The sequence below is a fragment of the Calypte anna genome, chromosome 1, assembly GCF_003957555.1.
Source record: "Calypte anna isolate BGI_N300 chromosome 1, bCalAnn1_v1.p, whole genome shotgun sequence".
In the NCBI taxonomy this organism is placed as follows: domain Eukaryota; kingdom Metazoa; phylum Chordata; class Aves; order Apodiformes; family Trochilidae; genus Calypte; species Calypte anna.
In genome coordinates, this window is record NC_044244.1 from 63,828,398 (window position 1) to 63,842,645 (window position 14,248).

Here is a 14,248-nt window from a genome sequence, read left to right on the forward strand (position 1 = left end):
CAGAAATGCTGAAAGTCCTTGGAGCCTGTTGCCATTAATTTCTAAGAAATATGTTTTAGGCTAAGGTGTCTTATTATGCTTGCTGACATTTTTGCTGAGGTACAAAGAGGGCAGCAAACAAGATCCAGCAGCATTTCTACGCTTCTCATTTTTCATCTGTATTAATGTCAAGTTGAGTTTCAGTTTTTTTCCCCAGAAGTTTCACCCTCACTCACTTCAATTCCATTAACAGCCTCTTTGTACTCCAATTTCATCTCTCATCCAAGGGCCTCAAAATGTTTCACAAGTATTAAAGTATTAAAATAAACCTATTTTGGAAGTAGGTAAGTGCTTTAGAGGCATTGCACAAGTCCAGACATGGAGAGTAAATACTAGCAAATCAGTCTCCCAACAGATTAGTGGCACTGCCACGAAAAGGATCCATAAAGCTTGCGTCTAACCCCTTCACTCTTGACTTCATCTTAAGCCAAGACAAAACACTTTGAAGTAAGAAGATGACTAAAATATGTCAGATTTTAAGTGTAATGTTTACATGAGCAGGTTGAGCAACAGCACCTCCTATGAGATGCTTGCTGCTCCTCAGCATAGTGTGTACAAACCCCCAAAATTTTAATACTGGGGCTCACTGTTGGATAGTGAAACAGCAAGTCAGTTAAGACTTTCAATTTAAATAAATGCAAATTATTTCTTCTGAGAGACATACCCAGAAATCCTTCCCTTAATCTTCTCCAAAATTAGTATCCAGCCACTGTTAATAATTTTTATACTGCACAGTAAGAGATGTATAAAACATGTTGATGGCAACACTAAACTGACCTAAAGAAGCATGCTAAATAGAATAGATTTCTAAGGGTAAGGAAGAAGTTTATGATTTTAATTCCATATTTATCTACCCTTTAAAATTTATCTTCTCTTTCAAGAAATGTCTCCAGAAACCACTGGAAAGAGCCCAGAAAATATGGTGAATTCTTGCCACTGCTTGCTCACACAGCCTCATACTGCATACTGTGGAACTACACACATCTTGATAGGATCCCCTGAATTTGGATAAGATTATCCTTAGAGACAAAAGGGGCTCAAACCAAACCAATGCATTCATTTGAATGTAAGTACTTAGTCATCACCAAATGTCAATGTTATTCGGAGGCATTAGCCTCAACTTACTCTATTACTATCCCAGGGTACTCCTGGGACCTCAAGAAGCCTGGATTACCCAACTCCATTGAGAAGCCATGAGATTTTGAACTTTCTGATGTCCATGTTTTCAGCTTGATCCATAACATGTCCTGCTAAATTTAAGAGCCCTGAACTTGAAGAGGACAGAGTAAGAAAACCAAAGGCTACTCATAAGCAAGATATCCAGAGTGTCCATGTGCAGTATTCAAAATGAGATCAAACCTGAAGGTGACCCAACTGAAATTCTTCTGTAATGCACACACATAAATCATAACAATAAGTAATATCTAAGCTTTCTAGAAGATATGCTCTAAGAGTCAAAGATAATGGAGTTTAATATACGAAAATGTTTGAGACCTCTACTACTACTACCATGTAAAAGCTCAGTTCACAAACTGTCAGTCAAGCAATTCCTTTTAGCAAATCAGGAACCTAAACAGAGAAAGGGGGAGATTAAGCTGTACAGACAGAAAGGTGTTTTGCCTAAATATCCACTGACGCAAAAGTACCTATCAGAGTTATTAAAGAACCAGCATTACTTCAAGTGTCAATCAAGAAGTTTTATAACATTACTCAGTTCAACAGAACATAGATCATGAATTAAAAAAAAAATAGTGAGATACCTATCAATATCTACATGTTGATATGCAAAAGGAAGCAGAGGCCTCCCCCAAGACCACTCCTCCCCCCGCAGCCATTACAATGTGTGCAGGGATAACTGACAGATAAAATACTCAAAGGATTCTAAAACAGATACCCCAGAAACAAACCTATGAAGATCGCAGGTCTCCTTCACACATTTCAAAACCTCCAGATAGAATTAAGCTCTTCTTATCTCAGAGACTGTCAACTAAAGGTGGAAGCCCATTCCTTCTTCACAAATATGAAAGTTAATTGCCCTGACTGCTGACTGAAATTAGTAACTGACTTGTTTAACTTACAGAGACTGCAATGTTTTCCCCTACCTCCACACTATTATGGTTGAAACAGACTTTTAGATTGTCAAAACAATCACCAACAAAATATGCTTCCTACAACATCAGTAGGGCAAAGCCTAGAAACAGCTGTCAATTTGATTGATCTGTCACAGGAAGCAACCTGAAGTAAATATAATTAACCAGCTTTATTTAAAGGTAATTTTACCTGTAATTTATATTTATGGCTTGAAAATAGGTCAAAAGTCACCTGCAATATAGTATAAAGTTATGTTTGATAAATAGGTGGTGTTTCTCACACATGGATGTGTGAGGCAGTAGTATTGCATATGAAAGTTTAAAGCTCAGTATATAGTTTAACAATACAGAAAAACTGTCTTCATTACAGCAGAGGTATAGCATAATCTCAGAATACAGATGTTTTTGACTCCTGGAAAGAGTCCAGTGCTGTAGTTGGTGGGTGAAATAAAACAGGGGAAAGGAGGTATTAGGTCACCTAACCAAGCCCCAGGATAACATACTGCCCATCATTTTCCATTTTATTGGTACTGCCTAAAATGTCCGAGCTCTTTCGAGTATTTTGATCAGCTCTATCGTATGTTGCCTGCCCTCATGCCCACAACCTGAAAGAAGCTGAGTGTGGGAGGGCTGATAATCTGGCTAAAGATAACATTACTTGAATTCTGTTCTGGAAGATAAAGACATGTTACCTCAAAAACCACCTGGGACGAGGCACATCCATGGATTGGCAGGGAGAAAAAGGTGAGAAAAGGCCACACTGTAATTTTAAAATCACCATGACCTTGGCTCATGAGGCTTTCCACTTTTTTAAGAAATGCACTCTCTTTAAGTAACTTTCCAATTATATTATAATAAAAATATTATAATATATATAATATATAATCAAGAGTAACCCCTTTTATGATGTTAGATAGAAAGCATCTGCTGTATTCTCTGCAATATAAGATTTGTATAGTTTATTCATTGTGGCATCTGTTTCTTGCCACTCGTACATAGCAGCCCTCTGGAAACTTTCATTTCTCCAGGAAGGATCAGACAGGTGATTCTCAATTGTGTGAGTAATACAAAGCTGAATCAAGGGTATCTCCTACTAGAAGTAATTGAGAAATCTATCAGTACAAATATATTGCCTGCTTTTTATAGAAACAGGCACTTACAATTCCATGTTGGATATGGGATGATGGTTTTGATCATTAAGGAACAATTCATCAGTGGCTAGAAATTTCACCTCACATAATAAAAAAGTGTGTAATATCAAATGTTCTCAGTTTCCCATGCAAATTGTGATCAGATTCAAAACAGCTTTCAAATGGGTATCTTGTTACAACTACCAAACTCCAAATAACCACTCTCCTCTTCCAGGGTATTACAGATTTCCATAATTACTGGATTTCAGAATACATTTCAATACTAACACATCCTAACTTAATTTCTATGTTTTGTGTCAAGATTATGAAGTGCTGCAAAGAGAAGAGAATGAAATCTGAGGCTGGTAGTTACAGGAAAATATACTGAGGAATAACTCACCCTAAGTAAAAGCTCCACATAATCCAAAAAGCATCAACATCTGCTCCCTCATTCTGTCACATACTACATCTACATTTATCCCACATAGTCTTGTATAACTTGGAAAGCAACTGAACACTGGAAGCAATCTAGAGCTTCACACCTTAGTGGGAACTGTTCTGACTAAGAAAATTCTTGTATACAGGTGTGTAGTGAGGTACATTCAAAATCTACCCCAGTTAGGGAAAGAAAGACACATTACTGGTTAAAGATAACTTGCCCATCAGTTTTGATGTTTTAAATCACTGAGCTACCCTGAAAGCATTTGAAACATCTTTTGATTTAAAAAAATCCTATTTTTAACCACTTCTACCCTCAAGACACCAGATTAAACTTCTAGAACAGCAAAAAGGACTGTTATTTTTTCCTTAAAAATAGAACACGGTCTTCTGGGATGACAGCAAACACGAGAAATGTCAGACTAAACATACATTTTTGAGACAAGACGTAAGCAACTAAACAGACTGCAAATGCCATCTCATCCTTAAAGAGCATCTGCCCAGTTTTGTTTGGAAAGTCAAAGCTAAGCTCTGTATTACCAGGATCAGCTCAGCAACCACTACTCCACCCTTCCTCCATAAACACACTTCACAGAAACAGAAGAGTAAATTCAGTGTTGAGTCTAGTGTATCTAATTCTTTCCCTTCAGATTATTTCTATTTGTTTGGGGGCCTTATTTGTTTTTTTCCCTTGTTTCCCCTAATTTTTTAAGATGTATTACGAAGTACATACTTTAATATATTATGCTGATGATCATAAGTGGGTGGTAAAACTACCACTGGCTTGGTTTAATTGGTGTAGAGGTGAACAGTTGTTTATTAATTTGTTTTATTATTTTTACAGTAATTTACACTTTCTCAGCACTGTTACAGAACATCAGAGGAAAAGCTCTATATGAAACAGTTACTCTGCTTTCTATCATAGCTGATGAAATGTAGTATATCTAAAATATAAAACCACTTTTACACAGCAGGCTTTCAACATTACCCTAGCAATGTGTGCTGCAAAGGAGATGATCCAGGACAATCTGCCTCTTGGAAAAACTCCTGCCAAACATAACTTGTGAAGCAAAATGTTTTGGGGTGCATGGTAGAAAACATCTTAGCTCAAATCTTAGAATGACATTTCCAAACCCCTGTAAAAACTAATTCAGTGGAAGTCATCTGTTTTTTGAGGAAACAAAACACCTACATCGTCCAGACTTTTGTGTATTTGTGAATGGTTTAGTACCTCAAAGTTTTTAAGTGATTTACACATGTAATAACGATACCTTGTTTCTAAAAATTTCCTTTAATATATTACTATTTAAATAGTGAATTTCAGTCCTTTCAGATAAAATCTGGATGTTAAGATGGATGTTAACACTAGTAGTCACCTAAGATTTTTTTCTGGATAATTTATTTTTTGAGGAGATTAATTGAGGTCATTAACTGCAAAAAAAGTACTTGATATTTTATTTTCTATAAGATGAAGTCAATATTTAATCTATTTAGCAAGTTCTACAAGTCCTAAATAATGTTAGAGACCCTCAGAAGCAACAGGACAAATCTGTGTAATTCAGGATCCCAGCATAGCACACACAGAAAAATCAATATGCTCTCTTTACAGAGGTACAGGCAAAGCAGCACATACTCTCAACAAGAAAATGGCCTGTCCCAAATAACCTACTTTTCTTCCTCAGTTTCAGGTAATTTTATTTGCAAAAGAAAGGTTAAGAAAAGTAGTATTTGACACTGTGTTACCTGGGGCTTCATTTACAGAATAAAGTTTGCGCCAGAGTAAGTAATTTTAAGCTATGTATCTTAGGTTGGAAGGCGAGCAACAAGGAAGCGTGGCAGTGAAGGGAGGAATGCCTGAAAAATGTTTTGTTTCACAAACAAAACTTACAAAATGTTACTTTTGAGCATCAGGGACATACAAGAAGTTCCTTGGCAGGATACACAGCTCAACTCTTTCCATAGTAATCAGTAAAAGAAAAGAACATCAGAAGCTACGAGGCAAGAACAGAACCACAGGCACAGAAACAGAAAGCGTGAGTCATCTGTCTAGACTTCAAAGAGGATGAGAAAAATAAAATATGAGAAAAGATGAAAAAAATAAAATGCAATTTCAAAGGCATACAGTGATTACTTTCCTCTAAAGAGGGAGCTCTTATGTGTAACAGAACAGGTTTGTGTCTGCAGTTCTGTGAGCTACCACCTAAACATAACTTCTCTGGACAAATAAACCCAAAAGAGAAGACGTTCACAACTAGACTCTCCAAAGTCATCTGCTATTAAAAGTTTTAGTTGCCAACGACGCAGTAGGAAGCATGAGAAGCATGCGATAAAAGCCAGAATGAATCTCTCTAATGTAGGTTAATCCAATATAACTTGAAAACAGGAAAAAGCTCAAAAGTATGATCCAGTTCCATGTTTGTCACAGTGAGAACATTACAGAATAGTATCTTAATAGCCTTGAATAAGGGAGGTTGTCTCCCCATGTGCCATTCTCCTGAGAGAAGACATCTGTCCAGCTACAAGGTATTCACTCTTTACAGGTATTTATTCTTTTTCTGCCTTTCCACCACCACACTGAAACATCCCATCTTCACAGCTCCTGCTATACCAACGAAAGGAACTGAATCTTGCCCAGAGCCTTACCCATATCACCAGGTGCAAAGGCTTTGCCTCCCTGTTCCCAAGCGCTGACCTACACTCACCCACACTCCTGCTCTCCCCTCACACATGGGTATCACTGCCTGGCTTACAGACTGGGACAGAGACCTCTGACCTGCAGCAAGGCACACAAAACCACCTCCCAAATCCATCAGTGTCAATGAAGCCACAACACTGGCAGCACATCCTAGCCAATAGGCAGCTTTGCCCAAGCAATAGAGCAGTTAGCATGGGGTTCCTCAGCAGACTTTCTACAGCAGTATGTCATGCTGTCTGTGCAGTGCATGTCCTTGCAACTCTGAGCAAACCACAACGTAACAGCAAAATTTTAAAAAGCACAGCACAGAAGCCTGAAAAGCAGTAATTTCCAGTGACAGACAGCACGTGCCACGGAGCTTCCCCAAAATGTCTTCTGCATTTGAGTTTGACAGACCTATTCATTCCACTCCACTCTCCCCCATCTCTGTATCCCCCTCGCAGCATCCCTCTCCTGGAACCAGTGGAGGTAAAAGGGGGATGACAAAGAAAAACTCAGAAACCTGAAGTTTGTTTGGAATTTATTCCCTTAAACATTTCACACAGTTGAACAAATGATGTCTTAATTTCACAGCAACAGGAAAACCACGTGTTACATAATTCAGAGAGACACACCCAAAATAAAAACAAGTAAAAAACAACTACATAAATCAAAATCTTTAAAGAGGCTAGAAAATGGAGACATGAAGCCTTTCTGAGCACTAAGCAACTCACTTGAAATTACGTCACCAAGCTTATTTTATGCACACTCCCTCCTTTTCTCTGAAACATTCTCAAAATGGTAATTTCTCGGATTCCACTTTTCATTTTAATTCTTCAATTAAAAAACCCCAGCTCCTTCACATAAACTTGATACTATTTTTCTAAGACACAAAAACATTCAAACACTCTTAAAGTGCCCAGAAAAATTCATATCGCCCTTTAGAATACATACATACAAACAATAAACAAATATTCCAGTGGCACAAGTCTACAGGTCTGAAAGCTAGAGAGAAAGGTAGAATCAGGAGCCCAATTACTATCAAGAAAAAGTGTTCTTAGCAGCATCCAAACACGAGCACAAACTCAGCACATTGCTATTCTGTATATCCTTCCTTGGCCCCAAAATCATTATTTAGGATTTTTCAGTGAAACTCTAACAGGTCAGTTGCATTTCCACTCTTATTTCCACAAATAACCTTTCCATCATGCCTTTGCCTTTCCAAATGTTCTGGACTTCATAGTGCTGATTCTTTAGCATTCTCCTTTTCCTTTATGCCAAAGCCACCCAAATCCTGATAAGAACACTGCCAAAGAACATGATGGACTGGGAACAGTCAAGCACTTATCCTAACAGAGATTCCTGGCTTGCTGTTAAGTGATGATTCACTGGGCACAGAACCTTGGTCCTAATCAGGCAACTCACACACTCTTCCTAGGTTCCAAAAATACAGGGTCTGGTTCTTAATAAGTTTATATTTTAAATGTTCCAGCAGAGATAAATAAATCGTGCATCAGGTCTCTTTGTAATTGTATGAAACCCCATAAATGTCTAGTATCATGTGCCATGTCCTGCAAAACACACCACCATGGCTCTTCCAAACATAACAATGTTCAAGGCACAGTAGTAGAGGAATTATCCTTCCTCCCAATATGAAGATATTTCTTTTTTTGGTTTCTTTTTACTTTTTTCTTTGGAGGGATGATGGTGTATGGATGTATTTGCAAATTGTTCAGTTGTTTAAAATGAAGGCACAAAAACCAAAATATAACAATTAGTTTTCTGCTATCTTCTGCAATTTAATGTTCAAATAGACCAAATTGAAATAAGAGCAAAAAACCTCGTGCATAATAATGAAAAGAAGTGACCAAATGGAAGATTAAATGAAGATGAAGATATGTTTATTAGCACAAGCAAATAGTATTGCTTTGAGCTGAATTGCTTTCACAAGTAAGGCATGTTCAATGTATGCAGAATTATAAAGAGGAAATGCTTATGAACAAGAAGCTTATTTATATATAGAAACATATATAAAATGCATTCCTACTTCATTAGATACAGAAGTAGAATTGTGTGCAAATAATATCAGATGCATTCATAAAGATTCATTAAAATTGTACAGACCATTAAGATCTTTCTGCAAATGTGGCTCAGATAATTTACTGTAAAGGGCATGCCATTTAAAGGAAGCAGCCACTCTTCTCTAACTCTCCAAGTCAGCAAAAGAACTTTCTCATGTGAAGTCCAGCTTTGCTTGCTATATACAACAGATTACTTATTTAAGAGTCTACTGTGAAGGGCTTTGCTTAGAACAATTGCTCCCTGAAAACACTTAAGGCACATACACAGGAGGATTTTAAACTTTTCATATTGCATACCTATATCATATACACTATATATTTTTTTGTCATTTAAAAAGCAGGAGACCTAGCACCTCTGCTTCTTTATTGCATTTTTCAGGTTTGCATATTACAGCTTGTATTTGGCTTTCTAAATCTTTCATAGGTCAAGTGACAATTGTTAAGGATATCATGACTTGCCTTTTATTGCTGTCCATTTTGAAGTATGAGTTTCCCTAGTAGGCCTTTCCTTTGCAACCTCCCTATTGCCAATAGGGACAGAAATGTATTGCTGTAAGAACGCAAGTCTCAAATGGGAAGCATCTTACAACAAAACATCACTGACTAAAGTCATTGCAAGGAGCATTCTCATGAAGCTGAAAGGGGTAAAGACTGTTCCAAGTCCATCTGTCAAGAAAGAGCTGAGAGTTCAGAAATTTCCTACAGACCTTTAGAACAAACAGAAAAACAGCATTTGCATTAAAAGCACATTAAAATCATATAAATTATTGTAAATAATATTTTAAAAATTCAAGACACAGCAGTTACAGATTATCAAAGGGAGAGACAGTTGAAAAGCAAAATTTTTTGTAGCTGGCTTTTTTTTTTGCAATAGCAGCAATTTTGGCACAAAGGCAAATGCAGACGATAAGAGAAACAGGCAGAGAGGGTACAGAGAAGGGTTACAGAATCCACAACAAGCATGCCACAGTTCAGCAGGACAAAAAGCACAGTAATAGCTTTCCCCAACTTCCCTTCCCCAGAGAGAATGGCATCCACCACTCAAAAGCTTGTTGCCACTTCCCAGACTGGAGGGCTGATCTATATGGCAAGAGCCAGACTGACCACAGTCTCCTGGGGCAACATTCCTTGAAACCACCACATAAGATGCTATGCCAGCTCTCTGGCAAACCAGGCATAATCTTGGCCAGGAAGGTTGATGCTAGTTGACAGCTAAAAAACCCCTCATCTTGTTTATCACAGATTATGCCCCGCAACCATCATTGTTCTGATACAAGGGACAGACAAAGCATATCAAATGTCAGCCAAGACTGCAGCCACCCAGTGATGGACCGACATCTTTAGCAAAGTTAATACATGCCAGTCAGGTTAGCGACACAACACAAGTGCTTATAACGAATCTGACCAAATTGTGACCTCAGCTGACCAAACCTTCTGAATATTACGTGGTTGAATATATTTTAAGGACCAAGCCGGCTGAAAAAGGGTTTCAGGTTGGGTTGCAAAGCAAAATAGGCAGTGAGTATAGGGGTAGAACCCATGCAACTTAAATCCACTTGGAATTCCATGGCAACTAAAAAGCAGGCCTTGCATGAGTCACCATAAAGCTCAGTGACCACACACTTTACCAACTCAGGGATAAATTTAGCTCAGAGGTATAAAATTAGAGAAGAGTGGGATTTTGTCTTGTACATTTAACTGGTATGTTGGATGCACATGTTCCTTTTGCCTTCCAAGCTATCTTCACATCTTCATCAAATATCAAACCTGTGTAATTTACTTTTAAAAAATTATTATTTTACTAAATAATTTTAGAAGCAACTTGCACTCCACACAAGATCCCCCTCACTACTGAAACTGGCTGAGACCTCAGCGTCTGAAATTGCTGTTGTCAAATTTCATTTGGTGGCACTTGCCTGAAGTGGTCAAACATTTTCAGATACATGACCTGATGAGACTACTGGATCAGTGAAGTGGAGCCTTGGAAAGAGAGCTCTAGCTCTATCTCATTTTAGACAGGTTTTTGCTCAAGGTATATGTTTACTCCACAGAGAAAGCAGAACATCTTGTAGCTCAGACAATTTATTAAATTTCAAGAAAGTACACACAGATAGTTAAAAGTCAGGAGTTATACTGACATGTAATCTTACAGACTCTTTTTGATTATTTGGGAATACCCCATTCTTCTACTGTACCATCAAGCTTGGTAATTCAAAAGGGTTTGGTATAGTTTAGGTTTTTTTCAAACCCTACATAACTGTTAACGCATCACAGGTTCCCAGCAAGAACAGGAGCTAAAGGTAGGTATCTACAGGACATGACAGCTACACTAACAGAGAGCTGACCTTCCTTTAATGACATTGTGGCTTGCTTTTAAAGTATATTGTATTGAGCCTTCTCCCACTTCTAACCATTGTTAAGGAAGCAGTTTTAAGATATACTTGGAATCTGTTTCACAAAGAAAATGCAATCTCAGCCACTAATGGCATTTTTCTAACAGTAAGGGGGATAATGGCAGAGGCCTTGTTCAATCTGTTCAGTCATTAAAAGTACTCTTCTCCTGCACACACAAGAATGCACCACAATACACTACCTTAAAGATGACCTAGCTAGACCCAGATAAACTGAGTATGTTCTATTGTACTTGCAGCACTGCACAATGAAAAGCTTTAATAGTCCAAAAGCTTTAAAAATGATGCTACGTTTATATGCTGCTCTAGAAAAGCAGAAAGCAAACAAAAGGAGCCCTAGATTTCAAGTTTTGCCATTTGACAAAACAGTATCTATTTTGTTTTACTCCTCTGGAGAGACTACAGTTCTGCCACAGGATTGTGCCACCCCTCCATTAGGAGAGATGGAAACATCTGATTTATAGTTGTTTCTACCAAACCATGGTCTATTGCTTGTTCGTCTTAATGTTCAATTAGATGCTATTTACTGAATGCTCATTTAGAAAAGTGAACAATTTCATTTGATCAGTTGGAAGGACTACAACAGAGGAAAGAAACTTTCTGCCAGTAATTGCTTTGATAAACTAGTTGACTCTTCTTCCACTTCTCACAACCCATACCCTCATGTAAAAGACCTTACTCTCACATCAGATGCCCAATGCTGCAAGAAATATTTTTTCCATTTATCTTAAAGACTCTGCTCCAGCTAAAAACTCCTCAAAACTCTTCACTTTTAGAGAAAGCAATTTTGAATCTATGCAATTGCTCAAAAAATGTTGTAGTTATCCTATCTGTCCACAACATTTTGGCAAATGTCATTCTTCTGTATATCTTCTCTTTTCCCTTTGTTCCTCCTGCTGTATGGAAATTCCACACAAACAAATGAAGAAACCATTAAAGTAACTAAACTTCAACAATCAGCTGCACACACTAAGAATAAATTTCTGTTGGACCATGTTCAGTTACAGTCTTATGTTTGTAAAAATAACATATAAAGTCAAACAAACCCATGATTTTTATTTGCCTGCTTTTTAAGATCTTTTCGCAACTAGCATTTTGAAAACATTCTTTTCTCAAAATGTTTTTTAAGTATGTTCTCTCTCTAAAAGCAAATGAGATTTAGTTCATCTATATCGTTCTGGAACAAACAGTGGGAATCAAACCTCCTCTGTTTTCTGACATCATTAAGTGAGCACTTAGGGGCGCGGCAAACGAGCATTTGTAGCACGGACACTTCTCCCATATTAGAGGGAATTAGAATTTCAAGTTAAAAGGCAAAACTACTTCACAGCAAGACACACATTCACGACCCCATTCCCAAAGCCATGGCTAAGAGCAGCACAGATTCTGGCAGTGAGGAAAGAGCGCCACGACCTGCCAGCACCACGAAATTCAAAGGGTTTTAAGCAATCTCATTCCCATTAACTGTCAGAGACACCCAGAATTCCAAAGGAGATACAATCCAGAAATAATGAGATCTTCCCCATTCAAGTACCAGATTAATGAAGAGAAGCTTGGGAGAACAAGAAACCACACCCAGAATGCAGGCAAACACAGAAATCCAGTGTGAGTTATTCCAGTGCATCAGAAAAAATTTTAACTTCACTGAGTTGCATACATTACAGACCAGCGCTCTTTATCTGGGCCCACTCAGAGGAGACCCTCAACTGAGCGTCGGTGTTTTTCTGGAATTCTTTCAGATAATGTCCCTGAAAGGACCAAGAACATCTAAGGTCCCAAAGCCACAGTGCAAAATAATACATGGAGACTTCTACATAATGCACTAAATTCACACAGCACCTCAAAATCACACAAATGATACAGCTCAAAGTTAGGTCACATTAATTCTTACTGGTCAGCAGGCTGCCCACAGAATTCCCCTAGGATCTGCACAAGAACCTCTGACTGGACGTAGAGAAAGGGAACCCCAAAAGCCATCAGCTGACACATAAAAAAGGAGTCCAAAGGGTTCTGGGCTACCTGATGCCCAATCGAGGAAACTGTGCTTTGCAGGCACTGGCTTACCAGCCTAACTCTGTCAAAGAGGCCGAGAGAGTACTGCACCACCCTGCTAAAGAAGGAAGCGGAGCTACCTGGGGCCCTCTCTGCTGAGGCGGAGATGGTATTTGCCCGTCCACTTCCATCACTTGCCATGGCGTCCTGCAGAGGTCCTTTGGTGTCCTGCAAGAGTGTGTGGGAAATTAAATTCATATAAGAATTGAAAATGTCTCAACAATACACCTTGGTTGGTTGGTTGGTCTTTACTGTGTGAGGTAGTATGTTCTGAAGATGCTGAGCTACAAAGATATCCCCCTTCTTACAATTAAGTTATCCCTTTATCGTCATATAAGGCAAGGTCTTAACTAGGCAGTAAAATTCTCGAAACCTGTTCATCTGGGAAATAAAACAAGCACCATTTTTAGTCTTTTTGGCAGGAAGTATGGGACAAATATTGAGATGGATTTCTTACAATTCCAAAAAGAAGTACAGCTTCAGCTTGTACTAATAAAATCAGGAAACAGGCAGAAAGACTAGCACCACCGCTACCACAAAGGAGAATGCAATTTAAAGGGAAAGGGCAGCTTGTAGCACACACATTTAACAGAGCTTGTTAAGATTCTACCATATAGTTTGCTCAGAGTATGCAAAAGAATGTTGAGGAGACAAGTGCCTTGGATTACCACGACAAAAGGTGGGGGACTTTTCTGTATTACACAGTTGATCTTGAGCCTATATTTAAAGGACAAATACTAATATTAAGACAGCATAGGAAAAGGGATAGCCTTTCTTTCCACACAGATTCCCATTAGCACAGAGAAAAGCTTCAGAAATGAAGGCAGGTCTTCTTCATAGCCTATGCATAGCCTATGCAAGTGGGTTAAAAATTCCTGTTTAAATGGAAATGAAACTAATCTGTTTTATCTTAAGAAAAAACATGGAGAAACTAAGCAAAACCAAAACAGGTAACATAATGCATTTAGTCTGCATGGACCGAGTAAGTACTTCAGCTGACAAGAAAAAAATAAAAATCCTGTTCTGAATGGGACAGTACATTATTTTTTAAGAACCATGAAAAGAGAATTTGTAATTAATGGAAGTGCTTTAAATTTATAGATTTCATGACATAAAAAAGCAACCTAATGAACTCTGAATTTTTATACTTTCTAAAAAAAAACCCCAGCATGTTTACTTTTTTAATGCTAAGAAACAAAACCTATTAACATGACATGTTTGATGAAAAAATAAAAGTTACCTTTCCTGACAGAGGACCCACTGCTGGCCTTTTCCTTTGAGCATAACTAGAGAGTCGGTAACAGTAGTGTGGCTTACAGTAGAATTTACCTGC

The 14,248-nt window shown here is 38.0% G+C and overlaps 1 protein-coding gene across 2 annotated transcripts in view; it reads right to left on the reverse strand.

Moving 5' to 3' along the window:
* MICAL3 (microtubule associated monooxygenase, calponin and LIM domain containing 3) overlaps positions 1-14,248 on the reverse strand; it is a 156,913-nt gene that overhangs the window by 55,243 nt on the left and 87,422 nt on the right. Inside the window, exons 24-25 of one of the 2 annotated variants that reach the window (XM_030454325.1) lie at positions 14,156-14,244; positions 12,996-13,083 (exon numbers count right to left, since the gene is read on the reverse strand). In XM_030454325.1, the coding sequence (XP_030310185.1) occupies positions 12,996-13,083; positions 14,156-14,244 (177 nt within the window). Of the gene's footprint in view, positions 1-9,309; positions 13,084-14,155; positions 14,245-14,248 lie in introns of those variants that run through there. The other variant, XM_030454251.1, reaches the window with a different exon arrangement.